The following is a 19,812-nucleotide window of genomic DNA, read 5'->3' as shown; positions in this document are numbered from 1 at the left end:
CGGAGTTGTAGTACCAATAAGGTCGCAGGTTCAAACCCCACCACCGCCGCGAAAAAAAAAATTTTATTCTCTATTGTCTTCTGGCACTTTTCTACTCACTTCATATCTTGTTGTTACCAACATAAGTGCCTGCTCCACTCACTTTTCTGAATTAAAAATTCACCCCATACACCGGAGCATACTCAATGTCTCAATCGTTTCTATGTTATATGTTTGTGATGAGAATATTGGCTATTAAGCTTAACTGCTGGTCAAAATTACTTCGCGATGGTGGTGAACGAATCGGCGATCTCAAGAAGTGGGTGAGAGAGGGATCTAGAAATGACTTTGGGTTTGAAACGAATATTTTTGTGTTCGTGGATAGCTCACACGGTAGAGCCACGCTCTCACCTGCCAGGCGGAGTTGTCGTACCAATAAGGTCGCAGGTTCAAACCCCACCACCGCCGCGAAAAAAAATTTTATTCTCTATTGTCTTCTGGCACTTTTCTACTCACTTCATATCTTGTTGTCACCAACAACAATACCACCACCACCATCATCGCCACCAAAACCACCACAAACACCACTACCATCGTTATCATCATCACCACCCACCAAACCTACCACTGCCATTATATTATCATCACCACCAAAAGCACCACAAACAACATGACCATAATTTCTGACTTCAATATTTCTCAGGTTTGTGTTGTTTCATTCATCGTTGGAGTAGATATTGTCAAGATTAGTTCACATTCATGATCACTCCATTTCTTAAGATTAACCCTGCATTAGTCATGCTTGTGGATGATTATTTTCACCGCCATTTTGAATTTATGGCACGAATGTGTTTTTGTTTTTAAGGGTTTTACGGCGCTTGCAACACATTTAGGTTATATCAGCGCCAGTAAAAAGGAAGAAAATGGGATAGTAAAAAGTTATAGAATTACAATTAAAGCACCCAAGAAAAAGTAAGACAAAGGGGAACTGAGAACAAATAGGGATCAGATGTAGATTTCAAGAGCATACCACCAATGTACTTAGTTTGAAATCACCTGCACGTCTCATCCAGACACAAGCACAAATCCCAACAAAGAGGAACACTCTCAAATGCCTACATTATACATTCATAATAAAAATAATAATACATAACAGAGAGATGATTTACAAGGAAAAAAATATCATCTCCCAAAACAATAACTATGCATTTGACTGTTTCCCTCCCAGCTAGGACTCAGGCCGGTGCCAGGACAAAACCAAGTAATCTCATTCCGAGAAAAGGACAGAAAGCATGTTGGAAAAAAGATAAAAGGGGATAGAAGACACAGTGTGTTCCTTCCTGGCACGAATACAATTTACACCTATTTCTATGCTAGACGTCTACCGGCGACTTACCTTTTTTCTTTTTTTTTTCTTTTTTGCACCATAATTTTATGCGTTGTTTTAATTCCGCTCAATTTGGAACTCATTATTTACATATCAAACGCTTTTTTTTTTTGTTTACTTTCCAAGATTTTTCTACAGAAAAGACTATTAAATTATCTCTGTCGTCTATCTGGAATTTAGTAATGTAGTTACGTCTTTATTGTTTATATTTTTGTTGTTAGCTGAAGAAGGGTTTTGAGCCCGAAACGTTCCGTGTTTGGTATTTTGTTTCTTTTTTGAAGCTGTTAAATATTCTTTCTTTTTGTTGATTACCATAGTAACAACGCTTCAACCACCCTATAGATAGTATGCGCTTGGCTAAGAAGCTCATAACATTGCCATCCGGAAGTATAATGGACGAACACACAAAACTATGTCTAACCATGAACTTTTATAGTCTGGTTAACACAGTTCAGTGAGAATAACTCACAAACGCGGATGGCAAAATACAACAACAAAGGCTTGAGTGACGTCATCTTCGAACTATCTATACCTGGTGTTGATGCATGGCTTTGTGTACCGTCAAAGTCCGAGCCTGACAAAAGCCCTTTCCACAATCCTGGCATTTGAACGGCTTCTCCTTGCTGTGGATGTACCTGAAGACACAAGAACACAGACTAATAACAGACGTGAAAGTAAAGACAGAATGAGAATTAACTCCCTCTCTCCTTCCCAGCTATTGTTTCAGAATTTACCCGAAACTTCATACTACTCATCCAAAACAAAAGTAGAGTTTTCAAACAGAATAGTAACTATTATATGCTATATTTTGTTCAGAAAAATTATCCCTGCAACACAGTGTCGAGTTTTTATAGCTATAACTATAACAAAATGAAATCATAATAATAAAAAAATATTGGCTGCATTGTAACAAATGTGACGATTTTCCTGTGGGTGATAAGGTGAGGGTTATTTTATTTATTGACTTATCTATCCATTTATTTATCTATTTAAATAAATAAAATAAATATAACAAAATTCCCTTTATTCATCCCATAGGGGAAATTTGTCTCTAGGGTCTATTCCAAAGGAAGACTGGAGTAACCCAGGCGTCAGCCGCAGTGCAGCGCCGCAAATTGATCTAAGGCGAGGTGACTTGCTCAAGGCCACACAGCGCAGCGGCGGGTGATCGAACTCAATACCTTTCGGGTAGGAAGCAAAGACCGTACCGCTGAGCCACGCTGTCCCTATTTTTGACTTATTTGTTTGACATTTTTAGATGCAATAATATGGTTATTTTATGGTGTATTGATAACGTTTCATTCATATTTTTTAAATTGATTATCTTGTCTGCTAGGACAAAACCAAGTAATCTCATTCCAAGACAGAGATAAGATTGAAAACAACTCAGAAAACAATAAATATACGGGGGTAAAAGACACAGCTTGACCTGCTATCCACCATGGGAGGTCAAAGACCCCCCACCCAGTGTTTTGTAAATAACATGAAATTGAATGTAAGCTTCAATTTTATTACAAGAACAGATCAAATGAACGTTTCGGGTTTCCCCTTTATCAACAAAACAGGATGAATGAATGAAACACTACAGATGAATGAGATAGTATCGTAGTGGCGTTGTTCCGATGAATAGATAAAACATTGGTTGGCAGGAAATAGTATGCTCCTTTGTAAGGAAGCACAGATTAAAAATTAATTCTTCGAGCTTCGAGCAGCAACATTTAACATTACCTAGTGTTTTGAGACGATTGACCATACAAAATTGGGATAAGACAGTCAAAGACCTACTTGTGGTCGCGTAGATGGTCCTGTCTCCTGAAGGCTTTTCCACAAGCATCGCATCTAAAGGGTCGTTCGTCCGTGTGAGTACGTTCGTGGATCAACAAGTTGTAGGATTTGGTGAACTCACGGGCACAGAAGCTACAGATAAACTGTTTCTTTGTCCTAAAAACAAAAAGCATGAGACAGAGAGAAGAAATAGAGATAGAAGCCAGTCACTTATAGCTATTTTGCCCTTGGAGCACGTTTATAAGCATACAAGCTACACACACACTCCTGTGTGGAAAAAAACATGATCGAATGATGATGATGACGACGACGATGATGATGGTGATAGTGATGATTACGATGACGACGATGATGATGGTGATAGTGATGATTACGATGACGACGATAATGACGACGATGATGATGATGACGATGATGATGACGATGATGATGATGATTCTGATGATTCTGATGATGATAATGATGACGACGATGATGATGAAGATGATGATGATGATGATGATGATGATGATGATGATGATGATGATGATGATGATGATGATGATGATGATGACGACGACAACGATGATGTGACAATAAAGATGACGATGACGATGACGATGATGATGACAATGAAGATGACGAGGACGATGATGATGATGATGATTATGATGATTCGAAACCAAGCAGCTTACCTTGAATTAGAATGTTTTCCATTTCTCTTGGGTCTTCCCCTTGGCAACACAGCAACTGTCACAGGAATCGGTTTGTTGTTACTGCTATGGAAACAGACAAAACTCATCTAAGCCTTCAATGTTAATATCGATTCATCAAAAAGAAATATGGTAATAAATACTTGAGCTTTTATATAGCGCAATAAAAAAAAAATAATTCCCCCCCCCCCCCCCCCTATAAGAACTCAAAAATGCGAAACAGGACTCAAGATATAAAGGCATACAAGAAGAAGAAGAAGAAGAAGAAGAAGAAGAAGAAGAAGAAGAAGAAGAAGAAGAAGAAGAAGAAGAAGAAGAAGAAGAAGAAGAAGAAGAAGAAGAAGAGAAGAAGAAGAAGAAGAAGAAGAAGAAGAAAAGAAGAAGAAGAAGAAGAAGAAGAAGAAGAAGAAGAAGAAGAAGAAGAAGAAAGAAGAAGAAGAAGAAGAAGAAGAAAGAAGAAGAAGAAGAAGAAGAAGAAGAAGAAGAAGAAGAAGAGAAGAAGAAGAAAAGAAAGAAGAAGAAGAAGAAGAAGAAGAAGAAGAAGAAGAAGAAGAAGAAGAAGAAGAAGAAGAAGAAGAAGAAGAAGAAGAAGAAGAAGAAGAAGAAGAAGAAGAAGAAAGAAGAAGAAGAAGAAGAAAGAAGAAGAAGAAGAAGAAGAAAGAAGAAGAAGAAAGAAGAGAAGAAGAAAGAAGAAGAAGAAGAAGAAGAAGAAGAAGAAGAAGAAGAAGAAGAAGAAGAAGAAGAAGAAGAAGAAGAAGAAGAAAGAAGAAGAAGAAGAAGAAGAAGAAGAAGAAGAAGAAGAAGAAGAAGAAGAAGAAAGAAGAAGAAGAAGAAGAAGAAGAAAGAAGAAGAAGAAGAAGAAGAAGAAAGAAGAAGAAGAAGAAGAAGAAAGAAGAAGAAGAAGAAGAAGAAGAAGAAGAAGAAGAAGAAAGAAGAAGAAAGAAGAAGAAGAAGAAGAAAGAAGAAGAAGAAGAAAGAAGAAGAAGAAAAGGAAGAAAGAAGAAGAAGAAGAAGAAAGAAGAAGAAGAAAAGAAGAAAGAAGAAGAAGAGAAAAGAAAGAAGAAGAAGAGAAGAAGAAGAAAAGAGAAGAAGAAGAAGAAGAAGAAGAAGAAGAAGAAGAAGAGAAGAAGAAAAGAAGAAGAGAAGAAGAAGAAGAAAGAAGAAGAAGAAGAAGAAGAAGAAGAAGAAGAAGAAGAAGAAAGAAAGAAGAAGAAGAAAAAGAAGAAGAAGAAGAAGAAAAGAAAAGAAGAAGAAGAAGAGAAGAAGAAGAAGAAGAAGAAGAAGAAGAGAGAAGAAAGAAGAAGAGAAAGAAGAAGAAGAAGAAAGAAGAAGAAGAAGAAGAAGAAGAGAAGAAGAAGAAGAAGAAGAAGAAGAGAAGAAGAAAGAAGAAAGAAAAGAAGGAAGAAGAAGAAGAAGAAGAAGAAGAAGAAGAAGAAGAAGAAGAGAAGAGAAGAAGATGAAGAAGAAGAAAGAAGAAAGAAGAAGAAGAAAGAAGAAGAGAAGAAGAAGAAGAAGAAGAAGAAGAAGAAGAAGAAGAAGAAGAAGAAAGAAGAAAGAAAAAGAAGAAGAAGAAGAGAAGAGAAGAAGAAGAAGAAGAAGAAGAAGAAGAAGAAGAAGAAGAAGAAGAAGAAGAAGAAGAAGAAGAAGAAGAAGAAGAAGAAGAAGATAACTATGATAATTTTTACTTTAAACTTTATCTAGATAGATCTAAGCCATTTTGACATTATTCCAGATGTACATTCCCGACTCACAATTTACAAATCGTTAGTTTTAAAATATTATTAGCCTGTTATTACCTTATTGGAGGAAGTACGTATTGTGTCACATGACTAGTAATCCTGGCGTAATGACCTTTTTTACTTTGACCTTTGGTCTCGTTCTCTCTGCTGACTGAACGTGGAAGGTTGGCAAAATCAAAGCGTGGCTTTTTCGACGTTTCGACTGGATCTTGACTAAAGATGTTGACTTTTGTCTCGGTAGTTTGGTTGAAAATGTGAGACAAATTGGCACAAACAGATGATGACTTTGTAATGTTGGTATCCTCGTTGTTGTGTTTAGCGCTTCTTTTTTTCAATGGCAAATTTTTTTCAACATCGTCATTATTTTTGGTGACCGCTGAAGTAGGTGAAGTTTGACGTAAAGATATAATATTTGGTGGCAAGAAAGATGAAATCTCCTCTGGTGATGATGGAATTACTGGAACTCTGTTACGTTTTTCCAGTGCATATTCAGATGTTGTATTTTGATCGAAGTACTTATTGGAGAATGTGTTTGAATTCAACGTGCGATTATTTGATGGTATTTGTCCTTGAGTAAAGACTTGTAGGTTTGCTGGTGACGATGGAGGTGAAGAATTTGGAATCACGTGGTATTCGTGACGTAATGATTCCTTTACATTACCTGTTGGTGGAGTCAGTGATTCTTTATTGTTTAGGAAAGTTAAAATGCCAGGGTATTGTGAATTGAGTTCATTCTTCAATTCAATTGTTTGATTTATGGGCTGAGAATTTTCGTTATTTTCTGAATTGCTAAGTCTACAATGCAATTCACTACTGCTGCCGTCTTTTTTGCTACAACTAAAATTAAGATTGTTAATGTTCTGTTCGTTGTATTTGTTAATCTTATCAATGTTATAGCCGCCATTGTTGTCTGTGGTAAAGGAATGGAGGTTGTTGTAAAGGAATCTCGTTTGGTTACAAATTGACGAGTCAACAACATATTGCTTAGAGGAGACGCAGTGGTCTTCTTTAAAGTGGACTTTGCTGAATAAAGGAACGGAGTTTTCCAGAGATTCTTTCCTCAAATTAATGCTGAAGTCTGCATGTGACCGTTTTTCATGATCGCAGAATACAAGAGGTGTATCTTTGCTTTGATTAAAATCGGTTTGGACACGTTTTGAATTGTTGAAATCTAGTCCCACATCAGAATTTGTGAGTTGTGGGTGGTTTGAATACGAAACTGGTTTAACTATAATATTATTCTGCCTTTTGTTGTATTGAATATTTTGTTTGGTGTGCTCGGAGCACTGAAGATGGTTGAATATTGGAACGCTGACGTCTTGCATTTGGTTAGTGTCTCGATGATAATGAAGAGGTTGATGATTATGATTTTGAAGATAATACTGATGACGATGTATTAAATGTAAATGAGACCGTTCGTGCTGGATGCAGAGCTTATCTTGCTGGACATGGTGCGTTTGTTGGAATGGGAATAGACTTTGGGGAGATAACTGCAATGGTGAAACCGTTGTGGCACTGGGAATTGGGATTGATAGTTGATAGTTGAAGGGACGTCTCAAGCTATTTCCTTCCAATGACGGACATTGGAAGGAAGTGAGGAGAGGACGCATCGCTGGCACATCAACCATTTTGTTGGGGTTTTTTGTTTTTTTTGTTTTTTTGTTTGTTTTTTTTTTTTTTTTGGGGGGGGGGGGGGGGTTCAACCTTGGTATCCAAAATATAGAAAACCAATATGGCGATGAATGAAAGGAAAATCAACACTTTGCCTAATCATTTCGTTTTCAAATACTCGATCGATGAAATATTGTTCACCTGGGACATTACCAAAATGTTCAGTTCACTGTTAGTGATGGCTAGATTTATTCAGTACATGCACATTATAACATCATCATTTTATTTCGTTTTGTAAACTTCCAGCCGGCTTCTAATTACAATGGAGTTTTTAAAACTTTCAACTGCCTGGAAAGAAAAAAAGAGTATGAAAATTTATATAATGATTCAATGATTCCATAAAGGTATAGATAGAATGCGCTTGGCCAAGGAGTTCACAACATTGCCATCCGGAAGTATAACGGACCAACACACAAACTCTGTGTAACCATGAACTTTTATAGTCTGGTTAATACAGTTTGGTGAGAACAACTCACAAACGCGGATGGCAAAAACAATAACAAAGGCCTGAGTGACGTCATCTTCGAACTATCTATATTCTATTAGTGGAAAAAAAAGTCGATCTTGACTCCTCTTACATTTCAACAGAGCTTGTATCGCGCGACGGCGTTTGAGGCTTTGACTTCCAAATCAGGATTTGTGTGTATGAAATTATGTGCGTGTGTATTGGTATGTTAAACAGAAGACCCCCACCATATATTCAACTTGGAACATTTAAACCATTATTATTATTATTATTGTTATTATTATTATTATTATTATTAGTATTATTATTATTATTATTATTATTATTATTATTATTATTATTATTATTATTATTATTATTATTATTATATTATTATTATTATTATTTATTATTATTATTATTATTATTATTATTATTATTATTATTATTATTATTATTATTATTATTATATTATATTATTATTATTATTATTATTATTATTATTATTATTATTATTATATAAATATTATTATTATTATTATTATTATTATTATTATTATTATTATTATTATTATTATTATTATTTTATTATTATTATTATTATTATAAATTATTATTATTATTATTATTATTATTATTATTATTATTATTATTATTATTATAAATTATTATTATTATTATTATCATTATTATTATTATCATTATTATTATTATTATTATTATAAATTATTATTATTATTATTATTATATTATTATTATTATTATTATTATTATTATTATTATTATTATTATTATTATTATTATATAAATTATTATTATTATTATTATTATTATTATTATTATTATTATTATTATTATTATTATTATTATTATTATTATTATCATTGTTATTACCATACATTCCTTTGTTATAATATATTCTTCCCACCTATTCCAAAACAAACAACACAATATTCAGTAGAAGCAGCAAGGCCAATCATCAACATCATCATCATGACGATGATATAACAAAAAGCAGCAAGTAATAAGGACCGCATTCCTCTACAATTTCCAGCTCCGCCCAAAAGGTTGCCTGTTTGGCAATTTCATAGCCGAATAACTTAATCCAGTCAATTAATAAATATACTTCCTAGTATACGGTAGTTGCTTTTTTGAAATAGTCTTACTTTGTCAATCTCCATTTTCTTTTATTTTTGTTTGTTTGTTTGTTTTTAAGGTGTTTAACGGCGACGTCAAGACTATTTAAGTAATTTAAGCGCCCGATTTTAGCTTTTATCAGATTTTTTATCGGTCGGGATAGGCCATGACTGTTCTATCATGTTAATACTGTTGTAATAAAATTAATAAAACCACAATAGTCACATGTTTGTTATTTTTAAAAATATTTATTTTCAATTTCTGTGGGAGTTCATATTCCTGCAGATACTATAAAATTGTCTGCTGATCGATTGACCGGAACAGAGACTTCAAGTCCCTCGTAAGATAATGTTGTCATCTTTTCTGTTCTGTGTACACTCCATCAAAATAGTATGTCGAACTGTGAGGTCACAGTTACAACTTCTGCAGAAGTTGTGCATTTCATCCCTCTCTAGAAGGAAACGGTGAGTGAGGGCGTAGCCACCGTTAACATATAGCCTGACACAAGAACCCTCTTGGACTGGCAGTTTGACGTCATTTTTTAGGTTTGTTTAGCGTCTAGTGAGTTAGTAGAGCTCAAGGAAACAAGTTATTTCATTGGTTGAACTCATGATTTGTTTTCTTTTGTGGCAAAAGACTGGCATTTTGACGTCATTTTTTGGTCAGTGTCAGACTATAACTTTACGGTGGCTACGGTGTGGCAGTTTATCCGACTCGGGGGGAAGGCTGATACTGACCAAAAAATGGCGTCTAAATGCCAGTCTTTGGTCACAAAATTTAAAAAATCGTGAGTTGTGTTCAATAGTTCAACCAATGAAATAACTTGTTTCCATGAGCTCTACTAACGACAACTCACTAGGCGATGCAAAAACCAAATAATGACGTCAAACTGCCAGTCCTTTTGGATTTCAGTGCCATGCTATAACATAACGATGGCTACGGTCGGAGTCGTTCATGTCAAGCTGGAATAGATTTTTTAAAAAGAGCTTTTTTATAAAGCAATATCCACTAAACGCGCTCAAAGCGCTTTACAAATGGTCCCTGGCCTATAGCAACATGCAACATATAGGACGAGACATGACGACTGTTAGATGTTACATTTTTTTCGGACAGAGACAACGCTGTTAGCGTACGGGTACTCGTTTTACACCTGAGTACGGTGAGAGAATGCGAGTAAAGAGCCTTCTCCAAGGACTCAACTATGCGCCGAGCGAGGCTCCTAACCCAGGACCTTTCGATCCGAAAGAGAGTGTCATACCACAAGACCACATAGCCGCACGGTAGCCGCACATACAAAATAGTATGAGATTTTTAGAAAGCCACTTAATGTGACGTACGCGCTTTGTTTATTTCTAAGGGTATTACGGCGCTTGTAGGTCATATATTAAGGTCATATCAGCGCCAGTAAAAAGGAAAAAAAATTGGGTTAGTAAAAAGTTCTAAAATTACAATTAGAGCACCCAAGAAAAAGCAAAATATTTTCAGCTAGATCTAACGGAGCCCCAGCCAGCTACACAATCACTGCTGGGTGAACAAGGGGTAGGGGTCATTAAAAAAATCTCATCGACTGCACCAGGGATCGATCTTGGTCCCTTTGATTGTGAAGCGAGTGCTCTACCAATTGAGCTATCGAGTTCCCCTAATACTCTTCTACAGTCATAACGTCACTTCCTTCCTAATGACGCATGGTAACTTAGTAACACTGGCTCTAAACTATCGGAACAATGACCGACGCCCGTATGAAATATTTCTCCGGCGAGCATAAAAGCGTTTCCAGAGGAAAAGAAACATAAATTTAATCGTGTTTTGACTTTTACACATTCTGATCACAAGGCATATGAAAAGTTCTAGCCAGCATGAAGAATAAAAAGTAATGATTTTCTTTGTTTAGAACCAAGATGGCCGCCGTTGCCGTGCGGCGTGACATCAGACTACTGAATCCAATTCCTGACAGAGGCAATGCACATTATAATACCAGCTTCCACATTGATTGTGGTATGGAATTTCATAAGTATACTTACCTGGCAACTTGCCTCTGCTCATTAAACCAGGTAGTCAAAACAACACAATAGGGGTTAATCTTATCAAACACACACAAACACACAAACACACACACACACACACAGACACACATACAAACACACACATACAAATACACACACACACACACACACACACACACACACGCACACAGAGCGTATCGGAGGGTCATTTATAAATAATTGTGTTGTAGTTGTTACATTGTTTGGGTAAGGGGGGGGGGGGGGGGGGGGGGGGGGAGACAACAAAAACAAAGAAACGCAAAGTAAAGTAAAAGCAACCACCAGCCACTTAAAATACCTTAGACTCCTTGTTTACCCGTAGCGTGGGAGAATAATGAAATTCATGATTAACTCGTTAACTGCCTTATTATAGATAGTATGCGCTTGGATATAGCTTGGATATATATATTTTATAGTCTGGTTAATACAGTTCAGTGAGAATAACTCACAAACGCGGATGGCAAAATATAACAACAAAGACCTGAGTGACGTCATCTACGAACTATCTATAGATAGTTCGAAGATGACGTCACTCAGATCTTTGTTATTGTTTTTTGCCATCCGCGTTTATGAGTTATTCTCAGTGAACTGTATTAACCAGACTATAAAAGTTCATGGATACACACAGTTTTGTGTGTTCGTCCGTTATACTTCCGGATGGCAATGCAATGAGCTTCTTAGCCAAGTGCATACTATCTATAGCAGGGACATAAAGATGAAATGAACAGCAAACGCAATCCCTCTATTGTGAATGAAGTTTGCTGGTTTCCCTTTCCGGGATTTCCCTCTCCCTTTTTTTTCTTCTTTTGCTTATAGATAGAATGCGCTTGGCCAAGGAGTTCACAACATTGCCATCCGGAAGTATAACGGACCAACACACAAAATCTGTGTAACCATGAACTTTTATAGTCTTGTTAATACAGTTTAATGAGAACAACTCACAAACGCGGATGGCAAAAACAATAACAAAGGCCTGAGTGACGTCATCTGCATACTATCTATAGCCAGACATTTTTATGAGCAGTTTTCACTAAATTCTATAAATCAGACTATAAACGTTCAAGTTACACACAATTTAGTTTTTTTATGGTAGACATAAAATCCGGTTCGCGGATGTTAAGAATTTGTTGGGTTTTTTGTTTGTTTGTTTTGTTGTTTGTTTTTTTTTTGTTTTTTTTTTTTGTTTTTTTGTTTTTTTTTGGGCGGGGGGTGGGGGGGGGGGGTGCTTTCTAAATGCGTACCATCAATATTGAATACTCTTTTTTCACTCATGAAAACTACGCATTTTTTAAAACCCTCTCCTTACCACCTACAGCAAAATCGTCACATTTGTTACGACACAATGTACATTTTTCTTGTTCAGATTTATTTTGTACATCACAAAATTTTAAAAAATAGTCATTGTTTGATTAATAAGAACATAAAATTGTTTTGTAGAAAGATTGTTTGAGTTTTTAACAAAACAATTTTTCTGCTGGGTAGGCCTGCCATTTTGGGAAAATACTGAAAATGGTCTGTAAGGAGCGTAGTTATAGACTGACACGGAAACCCAAAAAGACTGGCATTTTAACGTCATTATATGGTTTTTGAATCGACTAGTGAGATGTCGTTAGTAGTGCTCATGGAAACAAGTGGTCGTATTGGTTGAACTATTGAATACAACTCACGATTTGTTTTCTTTTGTGGCGAAAGACTGGCATTTTGACGTCATTTTTTGGTCAGTGTCCGGCCATAACTTTACGAAGGCCACGTAAGGAGAGGGTTAAACTTGGAAGTTGGCAGCTCTGATCTGCTCTGTCTCTTCCAATCCCTTCCTTCCAAAACACCAGTAGCAATCTGGTTAAGACCCAAGGAGTCACTGATAGGAAGTGACATTTTGGTATACAAAAGCTACTGCCTGAAATTGGGAACTCTCCCGTTACAGGGGTTAAGGAATTGATAAACTTTAATCACTCCACTGAAATGCTTGCTCTTTCCACATGGTGGGAAAATAGGGAAGACAATCCATTGATTAAGAACCTTTTACAGTTTTATTTTTATTTCTATCTTTTGTTTGTTAGTCGGTCTTTTATTGGGTTTGTTTGTTTTGTATGTTTTGTTTTTGTTTTTGTTTTTTTGTTTGTTTTTTTTTGTTTTTTTTTTGTTTTTTTTTTTGTTTGTTTTTTGTTTTGTTTTTTTTTTTGTTTGTTTTTTTTGGGGGGGGGGGGGCTGAGGGGGGTTTGAGGAAGGTAATTGTTTTGTTTTGTTCTGTTTTTGTTTCTTGTTTTGTTTGGTTTTAAATTTTATTTTGCTCGTTTTATTGTTGTTCTTCTTCTTTCTTTGTTTTTTTTTTTTTTTGTGTGTTTTTTTTTTTAACTTGTTTTTCTTTTTTTGGGAGGATGGGGGAGGGAGGGATTCTCCCCTTTTGATTAGGAAAAATAAGTTGTTTTTTGTTTTGTTTATTCCTTTTAATTAATTTTTCAAAATGACAATCATTAAGCAAGAATGCAGAGGAAACTCAAATCCTCTGAGTCCGAGAATGTTTGTTGCTTTCTTTTCTAGCCCCAAACGCCAATGGTTGTAAAAAATAAGAATATAATAAGAAATAAAAAAGTTCTCTTTACGACATCTAACAGACCCTGCTACTCAAATTTATATTTTTTAACTTGAGCCTTAATATAGAGCAATATCCACTAAACGTGCTCAAAGCGCTTCACAAGGGGGTCCCGACCAACAGCAACACTTAACATGTAGAACGAGACATAACGCCTGTTAGGCGATATTACAATTTTTTGGGACAGAGACAACGCTGTTAACAGTCAGGTACTCATTTTACACCTGAGTACGGTGAGAGAATGTGAGTAAAGAGCCTTTTCCAATGACTCATCTATGCGCCGAGCGAGGCGGTCCAACCCAGGACCTTCCGATCCGAAAGCGAGTGTCATACCACTAGACCACATAGCCGCACTATTACTTGATGAAAAAGGGGCGGGGTGACGCAAAAGCAGCCAAATTAACAATTAAAAGTAACTGACATAATATTATTGGCGGTAATATCATACTCTCTCTCTCTCTCTCTCTCTCTCTCTCTCTCTCTCTCTCTCTCTCTCTCTCTCGCTCTCTCTCTCTCTGTCTCTCTCACACACACACACATACACACATGCACTTTCTCTCACTCTCTCTCTTCTCTCTCTCTTCCACACACACACACACACACACACACAAACACACACATACTCTCTTCATCTCTCTTCTCTCCTCTCTTCTCTCTCTCTCTCTCTCTCACTCTCACGCATTGTATTTTTTAAAAATGTTATACTTATATACTTGCGATCAAAAGAAAGTATACACATTTAAAATCGTCGTTACTTTTTTTATCCGATGACGTAGGCTAACGATTTTCCACTGAGTTGTTTACCATTAGCCTTTCTGTGTACCAAGAGTTGATGTTTTTGTTTTGACCTGAAATTCTCTCACCACGTTAGTCAAGTGCTAAAATGACCTTTTAACCCCTTACTGTGGACAGGAAGTGTGTAGATTCATTTTTTTTGCCATCCGTGTCTTCTTCAATTATTTTCAAGGCAGGAAAACACAATGCAAAATACCATCCATTTATCTACTCGATGTCACGACTTAGTTAAGAACAGCATGCATGTGCCATTGGTCATCTTCCAGCTGGATAGTCTGTAACCAATATCGCAAGAATGCTTAAAACCACAAGGAGAACTGTATATTCGTTACTCCCTACCGTTTTTGCCATTTCAAATCGATCCACTAACGAATATACAGTTCTCCTTGTGACATTAAGCATTCTTGCGACATTGGTCACAGACTGTCCAGCTTGAAGATGACCAATCGCACGTGCATGTTGTTCTTATTTAAGTCGTGACATCGCGTAGATTAATGGATGTTATTTTGTATTGTGTTTTCCTGCCTTGAAAATAATTGAAGAAGACACGGATGGCAAAAAAATGAATCTACACACTTCCTGTCCAGAGTAAGGGGTTAAAAGGTCATTTTAGCACGTGCGAGACGTGGTGAGCGAATTTCAGGTCAAAAACAAAAACATCGACTATCGGTACACAGAAAGGCTAATGGTAAACAACTCAGTGGAAAATCATTAGCCTAGATGACGTCACTCAGGCCTTTGTTATTGTTTTTGCCATCCGCGTTTGTGAGTTGTTCTAACTAAACTGTATTAACCAGACTAAAAAAGTTCATGGTTACACAGAGTTTGTGTGTTGGTCCGTTATACTTCCGGATGGCAATGTTGTGAACTCCTTGGCCAAGCGCATTCTATCTATATAGATATAATAGTTTGTAAAACATTTGAGTGTATTCCTCTTAATGGGGACCTGTTGTTGTGTCTGGATGAGACTTTTAGGTGATCTCAAACTAAGTACACTAATACTGTGCTCTTGGAATCTGTTTCATATTTGAACCAATTCCCCTTTGTCTTACTATTTTTTGATAGCTTTACTTGTTATTCTAGAACTTTTTACTATCCCATTTTCTTACTTTTTACTTGCGGCGCTGATATGACTTTAATGTGTTGCAAGCGCCGTAAACCCTCAAAAAAAAACAAAAAAAAAACAAAACAAACCGATTACTTCTCGTTAAATTATATCCCTCAGAGGCTGATTTTCCGCAAGCTCCTAGCATTGGCTTCCATTTGTTATTTGATTGTATCTATTATTAGTATTTTTATTATCTATGCATTTTTAGATTATTTTTATCAATATTAAGGATGGGGGATGGTGTTTTGGGAGGGGGGGGGGGGGGCTTTTTTATATTTTTCCAATGAGACTTTTGACCTTCACTGCTAGGAACTTGTAGAAAGACTCCTCATTCAGACTATTCAAGATTTGTGGGTTGGTACGCTTATCCGGCTGACAGATGTTGTGAGAAATTTACCGAATCGCATAACATCAACAGATACATCACATACGACTTTATTTTTTCGACGATATATTCAATTTACTTTTAGCATTTAATTTGCATTTTAAATGATGATCGGGGTTATCTCTCTTCTTACCAACTATCTTTAGAATTTCCCCCGAAAATTCACTCCCACCCAACACAAAAATAGACTTTTCTTACTGAAACAAACGAGTAACGATCTCTCCAACACATTGTTTAGTATTTATAGCTGTAATCAAAGCATTTCTTTACATTCTGTGTTGCACAAGAGAAATTCATTTACCCTAAGAGTTGCCAACATCTGTTGTAACTGCGAATTCCATAGATCAGTTTAAAATCCGTCTTGATAAGTTCTGGTCAGATCAAAAAATGTTATATAACTTCAAAGCCAAAATGAGGCAGAAAATAAGCCAAAGATGATTGAGTCCGGTGAAGAGGAGCCTGAAAAGGACCTTTATCGGAAACCTACTGTAAGTAAGTAAGTAAGAAATCAGAATGAAAACATTTTTGGTTGTATCTTAACGAATGTGACGATTTTCCTCTAATTATAATTGGTAAGGAGAGGGTTAAAACAAAAGGAGACACTGAGCAGGTATTTTACGTCGTGATCTTTTTTTTTTAAAAGTTGTTTCCTAAATAAATTGCTTTTTCGCAGATGATAAGAAATGAAGTGAGTAGGAAAGTGCCGGAAGGCAACAGAGAATAAGATTTTCGCGGCCGTGATAGGGGTTCGAACCGTAGCCATCGTTAACTTATAGCCTGAAACTGACCAAAAAATGACGTCAAAATACCAGTCTTTGGCCACAAAAGAAAACAATTCGTGAGTTGTATTCAATAGTTCAACCAATGGGACCAATTGTTTCCATGAGCTCTACTAAAGACAACTCACTAGGCGGTGCAAAAACCAAATAATGACGTCAAAATGCCTTTTGGGGTTTCAGTGTGAGGCTATAACATAACGATGGCTATGATCGAACCCGCGATCTTAATGGTACAACAACTCCGCCTAACCGGGGAGATCGTGAATCTACCGTATGAGCCATCCACGACCCCGAACGGTAGAGTCATGATCTCCCTGGCCAGGCGGAGTTGTCGTACCAGTAAGTACGCAGGTTCGAGCCCCCAATCGCCGCCGCAAAGTTTTCATTCTCTGATGTATTCTTGAACTTTCCTACTCGCTTCATTTCTTGTTAATATCAACATAAGTGCCTGCTCCACTCAATTTTCTAACTTTTATTTTGCAGATGATACTTCAAGTAAAACCACATGGATATAATGTGACCCAAATTTTGTTCACAAAAATCGATACTATTGGGAGCCTTGGGACTGACTCCGACGACCCTGCACTGCCGTCCTCTGCCGTCTTCCGGATAAAGACGTCAGGCACGGACAAAATACTAAGAATAAAGAGAAGAGCCGCAAAACCTACCCATACCATGCTCGAAACAAAAAAAAAAAAAACGGCAGAGGACGTCGGGTGAGGCTTGGTATGGGTAGGCTTCACGGCTCTTCTCTTTATTCTTAGTATTTTGTCCGTGCCCGACGTCTTTATCCGGAAGACGGCAGTAGAAGACGGCAGTGCCGGGCGTCGGAGTCTGTCTCCGGTGTGTGTTAGCCCTTACCTTGTCTGGTCTTTTTGAGTGTTTCGAAATAGTCACAAAATTTACCTTGAAGTGAGAAAATCAGTCTATTTTTTAAAGGAATAAAATATAATTTTAATTTACTGTTCAATCTGGTTTGACGAATGCAGACATTCAACTGTATGTGTCGTGAAAACAATGAATGAATGCTGTTTATGTCGGTGTGTTTACTAACGAAATGAGGTGTGCTGAAATATTGGGACAAAACAGATCCATAAAAAGATATCACAGATAGGTTTAAAATGAAAGTGTTGCCATAATTAATTTGTAAACAAAATGTGTTGAATTCAACTCGTGTTGTCAAATTAAAAGTGTGTGTGTGTGTGTGTGTGTGTGTGTGTGTGTGTGTGTGTGTGAGTGTCAGAATTACAATACAAGAAGAAATAAACTACGTGTGTTAAGAAATCAAGTTTTATTTACACAGAAGATTATGCTGACAACAAGGTCAGGCCAGGCTTAAATGTATATCAATTCAACCTTTATTTGTTATATGCCAACCACCCACTCCCCCTCTTGCCTTTTTATGCCAATATTTTAAAATTTTAATTTCTTCATTTTTATGCGTTTAATTTTGCTGATGACGTGATCTAAAAATCTTTTAACTCCCTTTTTACCAGACCTTGTCAGTATTTCACCCAAAATCTCATACAAACCCAACACTAAAATTGATTTTTAAAAGCTAACCTAAAAGCATGCCAAACATAATTTGTTCTACAAAACAACATTATTTTTTTATAAACACACTCTGTTACTTCTTCTTGGGATCTTTAATTGGAATTTTAGAACTTTTTTACTATCCAATTTTCTTCCTTTTTACTGGCCCTGATATAACCTAAATGTGTTGCAAGCGCCGTAAAACCCTTTTAAAAAAACAAAACAAAAAAACATCTTCCAATTTTTCGATGTACAAATTAAAAATCTGGATACTTAATGTTCATTGTATCGTAAGAAATATGACGATTTTCGTGTAGTTGGTAAAGAGAAGGTTAAATTATTTTCTCTAAAATAATGTTTAAGAGGTTGAGAGGTCATGACAAAGAATAAAATGAAGAGTCGGAGCCTAAATGTAGTAGATTCTATTTTTTTAACTAAAAAAAATCTTGAGCTCTATTAAATTATAGCCCAATAAAAAATTGAGCTTTATATAGCGCAATATCCACTAAAAGGGTTCAAGCGCTTTACAAGGGGTCCCTGGTCAACAACAACATTTGACATGTAGGACGGGATGGGACGGGACGGAACGCCTGTTAGGCGATATTACAATTTTTCGGACAAAGACAACGCTGTTAACGTCAGGTACTCATTTTACACATGAGTACGGTGAGAGAATGTGAGTAATGAGCCCTTTCCAAGGACTCAACTATGCGCCGAGCGCGAGACTCGAACCCAGGACCTTCCGATCCGAAAGCGAGTGTCATACCACTAGACCACATAGCCGCACAGAAAAATGATTATAGCCCAATATCCACTCAACGTGTTCAAATTACTTTATCGGGGTCTCAAGCCAACAGGAACACGGAACATAGTACGACACACGGCGTCTGCTGGGCGATAAATACAACATTTCGGACACAAACAACGCTGTTAACGCCCAAGTACTCATTTTTTACACCTGAGTACGTTGAGAGAATGTGAGTAAAGAGCCTTCTCTGAGGACTCAACTTTGCCCCCGCCTAGAGCGGGACTCGAGCCCTGGACCTTCTGATCAGATAAATAGTTTTCCACGCGGATTGGACTCTAGTTTCTATAGATAGATCGAAGTTGACGTCACTCGGGTCTTTGTTATTGTTTTATTTATCATCATTATTATTGTGATTATTAGAATGTAATAATGATAATATTAATAACAGTAATTATAATGATGATGATGATAATAATAATAATAATAATATTTAAATACTACTACTACTACTACTACTACTACTACTACTACTACTACTATACTAACTATACTATACTACTAATAATAATAATAATAATAATAAATAATAATAATAATAATAATAATAATAATAATAATAATAATAATAATAATAATAATAATAATATAATAATAATAATATAATAATAATAATAATAATAATAATAATAAATAATAATAATAATAATACTAATATAATAATAATAATAATAATAATAATAATAATAATAATAATAATAATAATAATAATAATAATAATAATAATAATAATATGATAATAATAATAATGATAATAATAATAATAATAATAACATAATAATAATACATAATAATAATAATAATAATAATAATAATAATAATAATAATAATAATAATAATAATAATAATATAATAATAATAATAATAATAATAATAATAATAATAATAATAGTCAGGTGTCTATTTCAAATTATTATAAAAAGAAAACAAAACTTAC

General features: G+C 35.7%; 1 protein-coding gene across 1 annotated transcript in view; it reads right to left on the bottom strand.

Annotated features, from left to right (window-relative positions):
- Window positions 1–7,202, bottom strand: part of LOC144956651 (uncharacterized) — a 9,916-nt gene extending 2,714 nt beyond the window's left edge. The window contains exons 1-4 of the mRNA XM_078887297.1: window positions 5,640–7,202; window positions 3,826–3,909; window positions 3,152–3,307; window positions 1,899–2,001 (exon numbers count right to left, since the gene is read on the bottom strand). Coding sequence (XP_078743423.1) covers window positions 1,899–2,001; window positions 3,152–3,307; window positions 3,826–3,909; window positions 5,640–7,192 — 1,896 coding nt within the window. The 5' untranslated portion in view covers window positions 7,193–7,202. The remainder of the gene's footprint in view (window positions 1–1,898; window positions 2,002–3,151; window positions 3,308–3,825; window positions 3,910–5,639) is intronic.
- Window positions 7,203–19,812: the final 12,610 nt, after the last annotated feature.

The sequence above is a fragment of the Berghia stephanieae genome, chromosome 11 (assembly GCF_034508935.2).
Source record: "Berghia stephanieae isolate SIO BIC M18660-M18661 chromosome 11, UCSD_Bste_1.3, whole genome shotgun sequence".
Lineage (NCBI taxonomy): Eukaryota > Metazoa > Mollusca > Gastropoda > Nudibranchia > Aeolidiidae > Berghia > Berghia stephanieae.
Note: the sequence above shows the minus strand (reverse complement) of the source record. Positions and strands in the feature narration are given on the sequence as shown.